The following is a 15,036-nucleotide window of genomic DNA, read 5'->3' as shown; positions in this document are numbered from 1 at the left end:
GAGGCAACAGCCCAGTAAAAAGAGTAGATGAACATTCCCTCCAGTTCAGAGATTAAATAGAGCTTCAATAAAGCCGTCATGAAGAAGAAAAACAAGGGTGCTGTTAACCAAGCATGTTAAACAAGAGGGGACACTTAATAAAACTGGAGCTCGATGAAGGAAAATAGTATCTCAGTGTGTGAATAAGGTCCTTTAGTAAATAAGGAAGCAAACATGAGCTCTGTCAGTGTGGTGTAGATTAGCTTAGCTGCAGACAGACTTAGAGCAGCCAGCATGTGTCGCGCCTCTGCACTCTGAGTCGTGTGTGGCCGAGTACACGCTGGGATATTTCAGTGGTGGATTACTCTGGCATGTTGATCTTATAACAGATGACAAAAATGTCACCCTCTCAAATGACACGCATTGGCAGCCTGTCATTCACATCCGCTGTCAACAAGGTTGCCAGTTGAGCGCTCGGAGGTTGTGCGAGAAGCCTTTTGCGAGTGGCTAAAGAATGTTTTAGGTGGGTGAAACCTTCCTCATTCTCAGGTGCTCAGCTTGTTTCTGGATGCCAGGGCTTATCGGCAAGAATGAACACAGCACTTTTCAGTTTTCATCTCATTCTTCTCGCAGGTAAGAACTGGAGCACATGTTGGTGAACGTTGAGGTTTTAAGTTTCTTTTGTCACCAAAGAAATAACGCAGTTGGAGCCGATGACCCCTGTCTGCACTGACCACGCTGAGTGAAAGGGGTCATGTAAGCTGATGTTGCTCAAAACTAATGAGGAAATTTCAGTTAAACACAGGATTTGTGATTGACAAGGGCACATGTCCTGTTTTCACGTTGCTGAACAGCCTTTTTGTCTGTCTGTCAGCGCACCGAGTCACCTGAATAATGATGTTCAGGAGCATTCATTAGCATGCCCGGCTCTGTGTGTCGAAAACCATTCAACCAGGAAAAAAACACGGTGTTCCAAAACAACCTTCACTTCAAGGTCAGCTGTAAAATGAAAGAGGATCCTGTTCTGGCTGGTGGGGTTGTGTGTAACGGAAAGGCAACATCTCTATTGACGACCTTGCAGGAGCGCCGCCACATGTTTGAAGGCACCATTTATTTCCTGAAAAATAAAAAGCAACCCGGTCATTCGAGAATATTTGGAATGTAATTTCCTCACGGAGCAGAAGAACTGTCACAGGTTTATTTGTATTTACTGCATACATATGTATAACAGTATATCAAAACAGAATTTAAACCAAACACAACTGTTTTCTCCAGAACATCACAGAACCCGTCGCTTCTATTTTCATAACAATAATCACATCCAGAATTTAGATTTAAGGAGACAATCCTTGTTTTTTTTATGCACGTAGAAATTTAAGGTATTGACAGTGTGGTGATGAAAACGGCGTTCTGTGTGTGATCTCAGGTGGCGCCTGGGCCTCGAAGGATGAAACTCGTCTGGTCAAAACCCTCTTCACTGGCTACAACAAGGTGGTTCGTCCAGTTACACACTTCAAGGACCCGGTGGTGGTTACTGTGGGCCTGCAGCTCATCCAGCTCATCAACGTGGTGAGGAGCCGTGCCACCATCTTCTCTGTTCACCCTCGGTGCTGCCAGATGAGCTCATTTCTTTGCATTTTCAGGACGAGGTTAACCAGATCGTCAGCAGCAACGTGAGACTCAAGCAGGTCTGATACTGTTGTTTTATCTCCTGGTGCTATGGAATAAATAGGTCAGCACCTCATGTAATGTTGGAATTGTATTATTTATATTTGTTCTATTATTGAAGTATTACTAAAGTGTTAGAAACAAGTTCTTCCTCAAGTTAATAGATTAACTAACCTAGGGGAGGAAGGAAATGCTGCAAAATTATTCATTACTGATAGATAAAATCACATTTACTGTCCATGTCCAGACAAAAACAGCTGATTTGTATTTTTTAAATATATTTTTGTTCTCCTTATTGTTTTATGGAAAGAGATTAAAGGACGCCACATCAGTAAATTTCCATGTAAAATAGGCTTTGGGCCATATAAAATTGACTCTATACAATCCTCGTCTGCTTGTGTTCTACAGCAATGGAAAGATGTGAACCTGCAGTGGAACCCAGATGATTACGGTGGCATTAAAAAGATCAGAGTTCCTTCTACTGACATTTGGAGGCCTGACCTAGTTCTCTACAACAAGTACGTTATGTATTCCATGTATGGAGCTGCTCCATTTTCACCTCTTCACCTGCCCGAACGCATCTAGCCATCCAGAACCAGCCACACCTGTATGTGATGGTGTGAAACAGACTTCCCTGCACCTCAGCGTGCCGAGTGTGAAGGCTCAGGTTTCATTAGGCTAAATCGGGGCTGTGTATTGCGGCTCCCTCCCCCACCACATGCTGCATCTGACACTGCTGTTTTTCCCTGACGACCAGCTATGCTGCCACAACAACCTGCACCGAGCTGATCCCTGGTTGGCTGGCCTGGGCTGGCCTGGGCTGGCCTGGCCTGGGCTGGCCTGGCCTGACCCATCCTGGGGCACCGATGTCCCCCTGAATTGATCGGTACCTTCTCATACCCTGATACTGATGCGGCGTCTCTCTGAATCCACAGTGCCGATGGTGACTTTGCCATCGTCCATGAGACCAAAGTGCTGCTGGAGCACACGGGCATGATCACCTGGAACCCTCCTGCCATCTTCAAAAGCTACTGTGAAATCATTGTACTGCACTTCCCTTTTGACCTCCAAAACTGCAGTATGAAGCTGGGAACCTGGACCTACGATGGAAACCTGGTCGTTGTCAATCCAGTAATGAAACTTGGCCCATTTAAAAAAAAAAAAAATTTTAAATGATGCAATTTGGCACTTGTTTAACTAGCTGACTAATTTGGGTGGCTATGAGTTACCAGTGTTGTGTTGATTATGAAAGCTAACCCCTTATTAGCATCTGACAGAAAGCCTGAAACCTGATTTTATTAAACAGGATAATCACACTGATTATTGCGTGTGCCCACTAGGACAGCGATCGCCCTGATCTGAGTAACTTCATGGAAAGTGGAGAATGGGTGATGAAGGACTTTCGTGGATGGAAGCACTGGGTGTACTATGCCTGCTGCCCAGACACCCCTTACCTGGACATCACCTACCACTTCCTCATGCTCCGGCTGCCACTGTACTTCATCGTCAACGTCATCATCCCCTGTATGCTCTTCTCCTTCCTCACGGGCCTCGTCTTCTACCTCCCCACTGATTCTGGTATGTTCCTGCACATTCTCACATTCATGAATGAGCCAACAATACCCACACACCTCGCTGATGTTTATTTATATATATAATTTAAGTAAAATAAATATCCTATCATGATATGGTGTGCTTAATTAGATTTTTTTTCACTCAGTAAAATTTGCCATTTAAAAAAAATTCAAGGATGATCCCCGAATTTTTTTGCTTTTATCAGAGGATTAAATGCAGGTTTGTGCAACAATTCGGTGTTTTTGACTGCGGTAGCTTGACTCAATTCTGCAGCGGCTGCTACAGGATGTGTGCGGCATGTGTGCACATCTGGCTGTGCTCCTGGTGTGTAGGTCTGCCTCATTACCCAGGGTCCCTCTGTGCTGTCATGTCTGAAAGCGAGCCTCCACTTTAATGTATAATACATCACTTGATTCCAGTTTCTGATATGGATGTTGACAGCAGAGTGTGAGAGAGAAAATGGTGCCAAAGAGATGCTGTCTCTGGGAAAACGCGACCGAGCAACAACAATATGCCTTGCCTCGCCCTCTATTAAATCTGTGGTTTTTGGGGTTTTATTTATCATTTTTGCCTTTTGAAACTGTCTGATTCCTCTGCACAGTTGAGCCAAGCAGATATGTAATTAATGCCTTAAAAATGTGATTATTGTGTTAAACATAAGCATAATCTTCATAACAGAAAATAACAAAACTCAAGTCTTAAATCACCTTATAGTGGCCTTATTGGGTCTTTATTTTGGGGACATCCCAAAATGAACACACCCTGGGTCGGACATTTCGAGCGACTGAGCATAAAGATGGTCCTTTCTGTTCTCCCAGGGGAGAAGATGACTCTCAGCATCTCTGTGCTGCTGTCTCTGACCGTGTTCCTGCTGGTCATCGTGGAGCTCATCCCCTCGACCTCCAGCGCGGTGCCTCTCATCGGGAAGTACATGCTGTTCACCATGGTGTTCGTCATCGCCTCCATCATCATCACCGTCATCGTCATCAACACCCACCATCGCTCTCCCAGCACTCACACAATGCCTGAGTGGGTCCGCACGGTCAGTAGAAATATTCTGACTCTAGGTCTGATTGACTGGAGCAGGACTTCTGCACGACCACGAACAGATCATTTTTGCCTTTGCGTTATGCTGCCATCTAGTGTTTATGTGCCTCTATTAACCTACATTTACAGCGCGTCACTGTTTTTATGACAGGTTTTTATAGAGACCATCCCCAACATCATGTTCTTTTCCACGATGAAGCGCCCCGGGAAGGAAAAGCAGAATAAAAGCATCCAAGCTGCTGATTTCGACATCTCTGAAATCTCAGGCAATCAGGCGACAGCTGTCCCCTACCAGACCAGCCTAACCAAAAATCCTGACGTCCGCAGCGCCATCGAGGGAGTCAAATACATTGCAGAAACCATGAAATCAGATGAGGAGTCTAACAATGTAATTTTAAAATAACAACAACTGTTATATTAGTTTAATAATCTTGCTTTTGTGTGAGTCACATGTCTGTCGTTCTCTACTCAGGCTGCTGAAGAGTGGAAGTTTGTGGCCATGGTGCTGGACCACATTCTGCTGTGCGTGTTCATGGCTGTGTGTCTCATTGGAACACTGGGTGTGTTTGCAGGTCGGCTCATTGAGCTGAGCATGCTGTGAAACCCTGGTCTGAGGTCAAAAAAGACTGCTACTGTGAAATATGCTGTTTTCAAACAAACACTTTATATCTTCATCTTTCTTGTTTGCAAGGTCCAAGGAGTTGGTTTTTTTATTATTATTTTCATTTATACATATGCTTATCAGGAGTGAACTTACATTGTGCATTTATTTAAAAAACAATATAAAGGAAGATTGTATGTCTATTGTATACTTTAGGGAACAAATAAATAAACAAGCTGAAGTTTGAAACCTCTTATAAAAAAAATGCTCCTATGGAAATCCTATTTATACTAACTCTCTGAATATAAATTCTAAAAGAATATTAACAAATTGCCAGATTTTCTTCAGTAAATTAATGCCAAAATAATCTCTGCTGCAAAATTCTCTGTCACGTAACTGAGACACTGCTCATAGGTACCCAGAAAGCTGTGTCGCTGAGTGTATAACAGTCGTTATTCCATGCTTATGACACGTTATTTGCAAACCGAACCCAGCTGTCACCTGACCCCGAGTTCTCGAGAGGAAACGCACGTGGACGGCAGGTGGGCGGGGAAGCCACGCCCACCCCCCCTCCTCAAGAGGTGATTGGTCGAGTCTGGTGTTGACAACTGACGCTTACGAAAGCTCCGAGGTGGGAGCCACGCTGCTGAGTTCTGTAAGACAAAGACAAACTCCTCCGGGGTGTTGTCCTGGTTGAGTAACGTTCATGGCGACTTCTTTTCTTGAGATATATAGGCGGAGTCTTCCCGCTTAGATTAGTGCACCAGAGCAGGTCTCAACACGAGGTGGCTAATGGGAGGATGCTAACAGAACCGGTATGTTACTCATTCTGATTTAGCGTGGGTGTGTAATAACCGAGATTAATTTTAGCCATGGTGTTGCTTCGTGTTTCGTTTCCGCTGATTATAACTGGGCTAACCCGTCTACTTTAGGCGCAATGCCTTTGACAAGTGTGAGAACAGTGCGACGATGATCGGCACCATGGAGAAACTGAACTTTAACACCACGGAGCAGCGCCATTTATCAGCGCTCCACTCCAGCGTGTCCATCGACAAGCTCTTCCCGGCTCTCCTGCAGTGCTTTGGGATTATACTGTGCGGATACATCGCGGGGAGAGCCAACATAATTACCAGCACTCAGGCCAAAGGACTGGGCAACTTTGTGTCCATGTTCGCACTCCCGGCGCTGTTGTTCAAGAACATGGTGCTGCTGAACTTTGATCACGTCGTCTGGTCTTTTCTCTGGGCCATCCTCCTGGCCAAAGTGTGCGTGTTTGTCATCGTGTGCGTCCTGACGCTGGTGGTGTCCTGCCCGGACAGCCGGTACAGCAAGGCAGGGCTCTTCTCAATCTTCGCCACCCAGAGCAACGACTTCGCCCTGGGTTATCCTATCGGTAAGTTAACTCACTGAACTCTGACATGCTGCATGCTGATAACTGTGCTGTATTACTGTGTGTTAATGTGAGCTGATTAATTGTGTGTCTTTCTTTGTACCCACAGTTGAGGCCTTATACAAGAGCACATACCCAGAATACGTTCAGTACATTTACCTGGTCGCACCTGTGTCCCTCATTGTTTTAAATCCTATTGGATTTGCTCTATGCGAGATCCAAAAGTGGAAGAATCAGGAGAACCGGCAGCAGAGTAAACTGTATATCGTGGGGGTCATCATCTCACAGGTCCTGAGGAACCCGCTGGTGTTCATGGTTGTCATCGGCATCATCGCTCACTTTCTCCTGCAGCGGACGATTCCTGCCGTCATTGGCCAGTTTGTGGATGGTTTGGCCAACTCTTTCGGGGGAACAGCTCTGTTCTACCTGGGTCTGTCCATGGTGGGCCAGTTAGGGAAATTAACCAGATCCACAGTTGTGACACTGATACTGCTTATTACAGCAAAACTGTGAGTACAACAGCATCTTTCTGTAATCATCCAGATGTCTTTTATTACTGTCACCCTTTTCTGGAGAGAACGTCAGATGTCTGTGAAGCTTGTTTTGTACGTGATGGTTTTGAGGATGCAGGTTTCAGAAGACTTTGCACAGACATTCTCCCCTTTTGTTCAACTTTCAGGCTGCTAATGCCCCTGCTTTGTAAGGACATGGTGGATGTCTTGGACACCAACCGCAGCCCTTCAAATGACTCAAGTCTCTCCAACTACGCCTTTCTTTATGGTGTTTTTCCCACGGCACCGAGTGTGGGAATCTATGCTGTCTACTACAATGCAGAGATAGAAGTTGTGAGTCTTCCACCATCCAACCACTACCTTCTAATCTGACCTTTTTATTTTGTAACTCCGTGACTAATAATTTCATTTTTGTTGTGCTTTGTATCAGGTCACCGCCGGGATGGTGATTTGCACTTTCCTCTCAGCTCCGATAATGTATGTTTCTGCTTGGTTACTCACAATCTCCTGCAGCGATCCTCAGGTTGTGATGACTGCTCTGCAGAACGTCAGCCTTGACATTAGTATAGTGAGCCTCATCGGACTGGTGAGTCGCAACAGCACGGTCAATTCTGAAAAGAAACACCTGAATGATTCTTTTTGTTTTTACCTTAATCGTGTGCAAAAGGAGCTAAGAGCAGAGTAAATATATGCAATTAAAGCTGCACACACACACAAACTTACAGACAGACAGACAGACAGACAGACAGACAGACAGACAGACAGACAGACAGAAACTTAATGTTCTTTCTGGCAGCTGCTCCAGACAAACGTGATCAACAACCATTTTGTAACTGATGCCAGTAAATCCTGAATGTGGCAAGAGTAAGCTAGACACGGCACATTTGTGGCACACTTGAGAGTTCATTTTCTTCACTAATAAAACTGCAGTTGCTCAATAAAAATTCTTAACTATTTACTACAAGTTAAATCCAATGGCTTTTAGCCACCAGACTGAATTCGGTTAAAACATTATTTGCATTGCATGATTGTTTTCTGCAAATGAAAGAAATTGTTTGTTGCTGAGGAAGAGACTCGAGCCAATATCAGCTCCGAGTACTTTCATATCCTAATGACGGGTTCATTGAATTTTGCCGCTCTTTGAATTGCATCAGTGGGGAATAATCAGTTTCAGGCCCACGTAAAGTTTGCAGCCACTGACATTTGTTACGAATCCTAAAAACTATTAATAGTTTGGTTTGATGTCGCTAAAGAGGAACAGTGTTATTTTAAAATGTGTGGCCATCTGTGAGCAAGCAGATGCTTTGCTTACTGACAGACTTACTTCCTCATTTTTCTCACTTTGTGTTTTTGAAACTCAAAGCTGTTCTTTGAAGCAGTTGAAATATTGGCATAAAGAATTTCCACATCTATCCTCCGGATTTTTCATCTTGGTTTCTTTAACATCATGTTGTCTAAAATTGCCTCTCCATATTAAGTGAATAATTTAGCAATTTTGTTTAATATTAATGGTATTTTACATCCGTGGAAGCTTATTTTAGTTGGCAAATGTGGGCTGTTTTTCAAAAAGTATTCTCTCTGGCAGGTCTGGACGATTATTGTCATGTTTTTAAGCAAGAAATTCAAGAGACTACCTCACTTCTTTACTGTCAACTTGTTTTTTGCACAGGTGAGCACATTTCCTCATGCTCTCCACGCTCTACGTAAATTCATATCAGTAAATGTCCGTCTCTGCTGTTATTATGGCTTTTCTAGTTCCTATCTTGTACTGGGATGATTGTGTGGGGCTATGTGGTGACAAAGGATGATCCCACTGGTCAGACTGTGGTTTTCATGTTATTATGGGCTTCCCAGTACAGCACTTACGTGTGGCCAGGTATGCTGCGTTTGCACGTGCATCACTCACCATCCAACTGCACTGATGTGTTCCCCTGACTTCACATGTGTGCTATTTTTCACTGTTTAGGTTTGATAGCACTTTCTCTTGTGCTGCTGAGGAGATCTGAGGATCTGAAAGTTCCCCCAGCGGTGTTCATCTTTGCAGGCTGGGGGTGAGTCAGTTTAAAAGGAGAAATGAAACTTGCAACATTAATGATTGTCAAAACCAGGTTAGAATTGTATTTGTGATTAGTTGCATGCATGATTAGAATATGCATGTGATGTCAGCTGCGGATTGTGCATTTTACTGCATTGCTATCTTACTGAAACATTTTATTGGTTTATTTTAGAGTCTTTTACTGTTGTCGTAAATGTCTTTGGCAACAGGCTCCCAGCTATAGCGACTGCTCTGCTCCTCATATTTGCGGAAAAAAGTCCAGACGCGCAGGACCCGTCGCTCTTTTACGGAGAAGCACAGGTAACAGCCTCAGATATTCGCTCGTTTAAGGTAGAGAATTGTTCTGAAGCCTGAACACGTGTGTTTTGGCAGATCATCTGCACCACAGTCATAGTTGCCCTGGGTATTCTGCTGGGAGGCGGCTCTCTGGTGTGCCTCAGTCGAGAAAGCTGGACCCAAACTGACCAGATCCAAAATGGAAACTCCACAGATGATATTTTGGATAATTTAGAAGAAGAGGCGCTGCCTCAGATCGAGCCGGAGGCAACTGAGGGTAGTCTTGCCAGAGGTAATTTAAGCAGTCTTATGGTGGATCAGTATTATCATATGTAAATATTAAATGGACTAAATAGTAATTTGAATAGTTGTCAAGTCATCATGAGTACAGAGTTACAAAACCAAGTTTGAAAGGGAAGGAACAAGCATTATCAGTGGTCTAAAGACTACCTCTTATCTACTAGTTTGACAGCGCCATGAGCAACATCCTATCCACCCACACAAGATGTGTTTTTTCTAACTTCATCTGACAAGCATGTCATGGCGAGTTATTGATAGGTCAAAGCAGTTAGAAACCAATACTGATGTCATTAACAGGGTTTGAGTTCTTAAGTCAACAAATGAAAAGCAGCTTAGCCTCATTATTTATGGAGTTATTCCTTTTGTTGTGTTCCATGTACTTTGCTTCCAGTCGGACGTGACAGGTTGATGCAATGTGAAAAGATAAGAAAAACATTAGACTTGTTTTCGTTTTCATAACTGTGTTCTCAGTGTGTCTCATTTGTAACTGCGCTCCACCCGAGCCCATGCCCGACATGATCATCAGCTCAAACGGGAACAACACAGTGAGCACGTACACAGGTAATTCTTTCATCATCAGTTGAGCTCCTCTCAGATTATAGGAGATTTATTCATGTTCAGACTAAAGACACCGTGGTGCAAATCAAACAGAATTTGGTTGCCTTTGTTTGATTAATGGCTGTTCCTCCAGTGGCTTGTTTTAAAGTCAGTGTTTTACTGCCACCTTCAGGCCAGTGTAGGAACCGATGCGAGTCCACAGACTGTCAGCTGGCCCGAGTGGAGGAGCTTCAGCAGGCTACAGACAGACAAGTGGCCCGGCATTTGCTCCTATGTCTGCTTCTGACTCTCACTTTGCTTGTTGTGAGTAAACCATCTGAAAAATGTATAACATCCCGATGTCAGCCTGTATATAGTTCAGTTAATAAAGATAAAGTACAATAAGTCCATTTCCTCTCATTGGGCTGTTAGAATAGTCTTTTCACCATAGAAATCAGAAATTATAATAACAAGGCATTTTAATCCACAACAAGAGATATTTTTGTTGATGAAAAGGCACCTTAACTCACACACGACACACGAATACACCCAGTGAGTAATGAATGAAGATATTTTAACGTGTTATAAAGTATCTATAAGAAGCTATTCATATAATATTTTAGTGTCTAAAATTTATATAACTGAGTGTGGTAAACACAAGCAGACCACGAGGAGCAGACTGTACCTAGGTGCATAAAGCTGAAAACATCACAAAGCAGTCCAGTCAGCCATCTTTCTCATCATTCTGACAGAACTTGTCCAGTGGCTTCTGGTTGCTCTTAAATCCTGTTCCTGGGAGACTCTACTTGGAGCTGCAGTTTTTCTCTGCTGTTGCCAGTTATGGACAGGTTAGTGTTTAGATACCATGTGATCGATACTTTTAACATTTATTTTCAATCGGGTTTTTGTTTTTTTAAACCAGGGTCTTCTCTCCTTCGCTCTGTTTGGGCTGGACAAGCATTTGATCATACTGCCATTTAAAAAACGGTAGGCTGTTTGTTGACCACCCATGAGCAGCTGTTTTGTGTGAACATTTTTGCTGCTGTAAAGATACATTGCCATTTTTTTTGGGCCTCTTTAGGTTGCGCAGACTTTGGAATGGGAGGAGGAAGAAAGAGCAGGACTTTGCAGATTTACCTGAGGAAATTAGGCTGACCTGTACTCAGTTTGTCAAATACCACAAGGACCAGTGTCATCAGGACATTGTCAAAAGAAGACGGTAAAAAGATGCCTGCACTACTCACACATGCTCTTAACCAGCAGCTGCACCTTGATAAAATGTTAGATTGATTCTTCATACAGAAGCAGTTATTTACTGATTTCCCAATATTGAGAGTATGATTCATTCACACTCCACCCCAAAATACTAAGCGATAAACATGTTGTGAAATGTTCAAATCTCAGTTTAGCATGTGTCAAATGTAATCTATATACACGGGAACTCATGCTAGACCTCTGTCTGTCTTTGAATGTCAGGTGTGGGAAGACCACCGTTGCTGAATGCTTTCTTGGCTGTGAGCTGGTCGAGTGGCTCCAGCAGGTGGGCTTGGCCCAGGACCCGGGCGAGGCGGTACTATACGGGAAGCGCCTGCAGCAGGGCGGCGTGCTCCAGCACATCAAAGAGGAGCACGACTTCCTGGACAGTCCCCTTTATTACCGCTTTATGACCTGAGACCACACCCAGCCACCCGCGGCAGTCGGCCAGAAGGTTGTGAAGAGTCTTTACTAGTCAAACGGGTGTTGTGCAGAATGTGTGCACAAAGGGAATGTTCAGTGTTTTTATATCAGGCAGCAGAGCTTGGTTCATGAACCAGGTCAGGATCAAGAAACTCCTCGGTTCCCTGGCGACAGGGATGGGGTGGGGGGTTGCTCCTGGTGACCAGCTGCTTCTCATTGCTGTCACAAGATTGTGTGAGAGGTGTTTCAAAGGGATTTCAGAGGATGTAGACTTGAATCTTCACATTTGTTTCAGATGCAATTGAGACATAAACAATGATGTAGTATTTGCTTCAAAGGGACAAATGAGACTCTTTATACCAAAGCTATGCAGGATCATTGCTGGAATGTCTGAGGAGAGCTTTTTGTTTTTAAACCAAAGTGTTGCACATCTGAAGGGTAAAAAGGAGACTTGGATTTCTTAAACTTTTTGTGTTTATTTAAACTGCAGATGTCAACCACTGACAACTCAAATGTTGTATTTCTTTACAACTCTTAAAAATGTGAACCTGTGATGCAGCATCAAATGCAAATAAACTAATCTCAAGTTCCTCAGAGAATTTGTTCAGTCTTCTTTCAATAAGAGATGGATTTCTTTGATTTAGTCCAAACCTGCCCAATTATAAACGAATATCGGAGTAAGTTCTGACACAGCTGGTGATTCATTTTGTGCTGTACACGCACATCTCCTCTTGAACAGAACCCAGGAACAGATTCACCAGGAGATCAGGTTCATCCACACCGCCTGAGAGGAACTTTTCCATCTTTGACATGGTCTCCTTTTCCAGCTTTCTCATGTTTTCTGTGATCTTCTTTCCTCTCTCCTACCAACAAAAACAATCATTATTTTTAATCTCACATTCACAGTTACAAAAGTGAATCGGGGAACCTTGTGGGACTCGATGACGGCAGCCACCAGCTCGTGTTTGACAAACAGCTGGTGTTTGCGGTCAGGTTTGCTCTGGAAGCGTGGTTTCTTCTTCACGGGATCGTCAGGACCGTAACTGGGAGAGGTCGTCTCCTTCAGCGGCTTTAGGTTTTTCACAAAGATGAAAGGTTTGAACACAGACCTGTTGCATTAAAAATAGCTTTGAAATCAACCGCTGGTATCAAAAGTAAGTGGGTAACTGGGATGCTGCAGTACCTGTCCGGGTCCGGAGTCGCTGTAAAGTAGTGAACCCCTGGCAGAGAAGGATCCCTGGGTATGACCGACACCATGCTTCCGGTTGTCATGAACATGCCCTCCATGTTGATTCCACTGTCTTTATCCCTCAAGATGTCCATCATGGTCTCAGCAGTGATGTGACCTTTAGTTCACAGAACCAGCGCACAAATTAAAACTGAGAAAAAGGTTTAAATTTTACATCACCTCTGTGTCAATGCAATGAATCGACTGACCGTTGCTCCTGTCCAGCAGCGTCTTCCCCTCATGGTATCGGCTCCCAGCTTCTTCTATCCTGGCCGGAGTCATGTAGGAGTAGACGACGGCAAAGTTGAACTGACTCTTTCCATCCCACCAGCCTTTGCCTCGAGCGTATTCTCTCATTTGTGGATGTTCTTTGTCTATCTTGGTCGTTATGCCGTACTGGTTGGAGATGTTACGATAACCCCCTGGAGGTGTCGTTGAATGTTCTCAGCATTAGACAAGGTGATTTGGTAGGATATGCAATTTATCGGCAATGATAAAAAATATCAGCGTTTTTGATCATTCCAAATAAAAATAGCATTCATGTTTTTATTTCAGGCTCATCTAATCTGGTACTTAACATTATATTTCCTTAATAAGATGGACATAGTGATAAAATTATTAATAACAGGATTTCATTTGGTGTTTCAAGGTATTTTAAGAATGGCATACACGCACTGATTAAAATATGTTACTTGTTCGGCATAATGTCAAAGGAGACGTCAAAGTGTACCGCTGAAATAAGATGCTGATGTATGCACTTACTTCTAATGCTACTGTAGCTCATACAGATTCAAGTCTTGGTTGAAAACATGATTTATATTAGCATCTAGCTTCTGAGCTAGCATTTTCCACTGCTTTTTGATTGATATCAATATGGCTGTTTAACCAATTGTGCCTTTAAATCTTTAATACTATTTTGACTGTCCTGATTACTGTTTCGTACCTTCCAGCCTTTCTGCTGCCCAGAGTTTCCCCGATGTTTCGAGCAGCCAAGCTTCTGTCCTGTCTGAAATGAGGAAGCTGTTGTGGTAGGTGAAGGAACACTCCTCTTCCATGCATGATCCTCCCTGACCATGCTGCTCCAGCAGATCAGTAATGACATCCACGGCTTTTTCAGCTGTATCGGCCCTCTCAAGTCCCAGTCTGCAAAATACACAGTCACATATAAGTTAGACTTAAATCTGACCGAAACTGTATCACCACAAAAATGGGCTATTGTGAGAGCCCAACCTCACAAGATCCATCCCGAGTAGAGCTTCGTCTCCATCGGCGCTTTCTCTGCCCCACACTGCTTCATTTCCAATACACACTTGATGCTCATTTGCACCCATCTCTGCCCCCCAAAGCCACGCTGGTTTACTCAATATAACCGCATGAGTGTGGCTTACCTGCTCGATCTCAATGTAGGTGCACTTCCCAGGAGAAAAAAAGGTGCCATTAGTGAGTTATTACCTAAAAGTTCTGGTGAACTGGAGATTAGTTCAGACTCTCTTACCTCAAGCTTCTCTCCTGCATTATAATCTCTGGCAGGAAAATAAACCACCTCCTGGACTTCATCACAAGGCCTGTCAGAGTTCTTTCCAAAAATGATGCGCTGCCCCTCAGTGGAGGGAGGAAGAGCCACAAATGTGTCACAGGAGGACGGCTTCATTATTTAATCTGCTGATTTCAATTAAAAAGAATTACAGTTCACCTGCTATTTACTTTATAACATATCTACCGTTAGCAAGCGTAGTTGAGATCACACAGATATTAGTTAGCAACAACTGCGTTTATGACGTTCAATGTTCACTACAGCACACAGCACTTACTGGTTGGGCTGTAAAACTAGATTGTTTTTATTTACATTTTGCTTCAGGTTCTGTGACTCGACCCGGAAGAATTCTGTAGTCACGTGACTGAACTTGACGTCACTTCATATTCGTAGGATAGATTATTTTTTCTTTTATGTTAATATATACGTCCAGTCAATTATATTTGGGTTCATTTATCCGTGACTAGTATTTTGACGAGAGATTTTAACTCTAACACTGGCTTTTACATGTGTGACCGATTTCCAGTAGGTGGCGATCGTGTTTAGTCAACCTCTTTTTCAATGTTACGAAGAAGAAAATGATGATGAAGATAGATAGATAGATAGATAGATAGATAGATAGATAGATAGATAGATAGATAGATAGATAGATAGAA

The 15,036-nt window shown here is 43.4% G+C and overlaps 3 protein-coding genes across 7 annotated transcripts; 2 read left to right on the top strand and 1 right to left on the bottom strand.

Annotated features, from left to right (window-relative positions):
* The first annotated feature begins 261 nt into the window (after nt 1–261).
* LOC130523118 (acetylcholine receptor subunit alpha-like) lies at nt 262–5,163 on the top strand. The gene is made up of 9 exons (XM_057028141.1): nt 262–612; nt 1,406–1,548; nt 1,623–1,667; nt 2,056–2,165; nt 2,583–2,778; nt 2,988–3,225; nt 4,041–4,264; nt 4,421–4,657; nt 4,742–5,163. The coding sequence occupies exons 1-9, from the start codon at nt 570–572 to the stop codon at nt 4,868–4,870; spliced, it is 1,365 nt and encodes a 454-aa protein (XP_056884121.1). The 5' UTR covers nt 262–569; the 3' UTR covers nt 4,871–5,163.
* A 302-nt stretch (nt 5,164–5,465) lies between these two features.
* Nucleotides 5,466–12,217, top strand: gpr155a (G protein-coupled receptor 155a). 2 transcript variants are annotated; one of them, XM_057028095.1, is made up of 16 exons: nt 5,466–5,685; nt 5,803–6,263; nt 6,370–6,769; nt 6,940–7,105; nt 7,203–7,358; nt 8,358–8,441; nt 8,528–8,648; nt 8,739–8,823; nt 9,038–9,128; nt 9,201–9,396; nt 9,876–9,965; nt 10,135–10,265; nt 10,694–10,789; nt 10,864–10,928; nt 11,023–11,160; nt 11,418–12,217. In XM_057028095.1, the coding sequence occupies exons 2-16, from the start codon at nt 5,840–5,842 to the stop codon at nt 11,611–11,613; spliced, it is 2,439 nt and encodes an 812-aa protein (XP_056884075.1). In that variant the 5' UTR covers nt 5,466–5,685; nt 5,803–5,839; the 3' UTR covers nt 11,614–12,217. The 2 variants fall into 2 exon arrangements, with proteins under 2 accessions (XP_056884075.1, XP_056884085.1); XM_057028105.1 differs by lacking the exon at nt 5,466–5,685 and having other exon boundaries at nt 5,692–6,263.
* On the bottom strand, nt 12,075–14,831 carry scrn3 (secernin 3). 4 transcript variants are annotated; one of them, XM_057028171.1, is made up of 8 exons: nt 14,693–14,831; nt 14,342–14,505; nt 14,077–14,258; nt 13,790–13,989; nt 13,056–13,268; nt 12,802–12,964; nt 12,547–12,727; nt 12,075–12,481 (listed from the first exon to the last, which is right to left on the bottom strand). In XM_057028171.1, exons 2-8 carry the CDS (start codon nt 14,495–14,497, stop codon nt 12,320–12,322), a joined length of 1,257 nt encoding a protein of 418 aa, XP_056884151.1. In that variant the 5' UTR covers nt 14,498–14,505; nt 14,693–14,831; the 3' UTR covers nt 12,075–12,319. The 4 variants fall into 4 exon arrangements, with proteins under 4 accessions (XP_056884151.1, XP_056884145.1, XP_056884136.1 ...); XM_057028165.1 differs by having other exon boundaries at nt 14,342–14,508; nt 14,658–14,764; XM_057028156.1 differs by having other exon boundaries at nt 14,658–14,749.
* Between the last annotated feature and the right edge of the window lie 205 nt (nt 14,832–15,036).

The sequence above is a fragment of the Takifugu flavidus genome, chromosome 1 (genome assembly GCF_003711565.1).
Source record: "Takifugu flavidus isolate HTHZ2018 chromosome 1, ASM371156v2, whole genome shotgun sequence".
Taxonomy (NCBI): Eukaryota; Metazoa; Chordata; class Actinopteri; order Tetraodontiformes; family Tetraodontidae; genus Takifugu; species Takifugu flavidus.
Note: the sequence above shows the minus strand (reverse complement) of the source record. Positions and strands in the feature narration are given on the sequence as shown.

Bases quoted from the DNA above. Each gene is read 5' to 3' on its own strand.
- LOC130523118 (XM_057028141.1), top strand. From the start codon at position 570: ATGAACACAGCACTTTTCAGTTTTCATCTCATTCTTCTCGCAG. The intron at 2,166-2,582 runs GTACGTTATGTA...CTGAATCCACAG, and splicing joins GACCTAGTTCTCTACAACAA to TGCCGATGGTGACTTTGCCA. The intron at 3,226-4,040 runs GTATGTTCCTGC...CTGTTCTCCCAG, and splicing joins CTACCTCCCCACTGATTCTG to GGGAGAAGATGACTCTCAGC.
- gpr155a (XM_057028095.1), top strand. From the start codon at position 5,840: ATGATCGGCACCATGGAGAAACTGAACTTTAACACCACGGAGCAGCGC. The intron at 7,106-7,202 runs GTGAGTCTTCCA...GCTTTGTATCAG, and splicing joins ACAATGCAGAGATAGAAGTT to GTCACCGCCGGGATGGTGAT. The intron at 7,359-8,357 runs GTGAGTCGCAAC...TCTCTCTGGCAG, and splicing joins TAGTGAGCCTCATCGGACTG to GTCTGGACGATTATTGTCAT.
- scrn3 (XM_057028171.1), bottom strand. From the start codon at position 14,497: ATGAAGCCGTCCTCCTGTGACACATTTGTGGCTCTTCCTCCCTCCACT. The intron at 14,259-14,341 runs GTAAGAGAGTCT...TCTCCTGGGAAG, and splicing joins ATGCAGGAGAGAAGCTTGAG to TGCACCTACATTGAGATCGA. The intron at 13,990-14,076 runs GTTGGGCTCTCA...TGTATTTTGCAG, and splicing joins CTCGGGATGGATCTTGTGAG to ACTGGGACTTGAGAGGGCCG.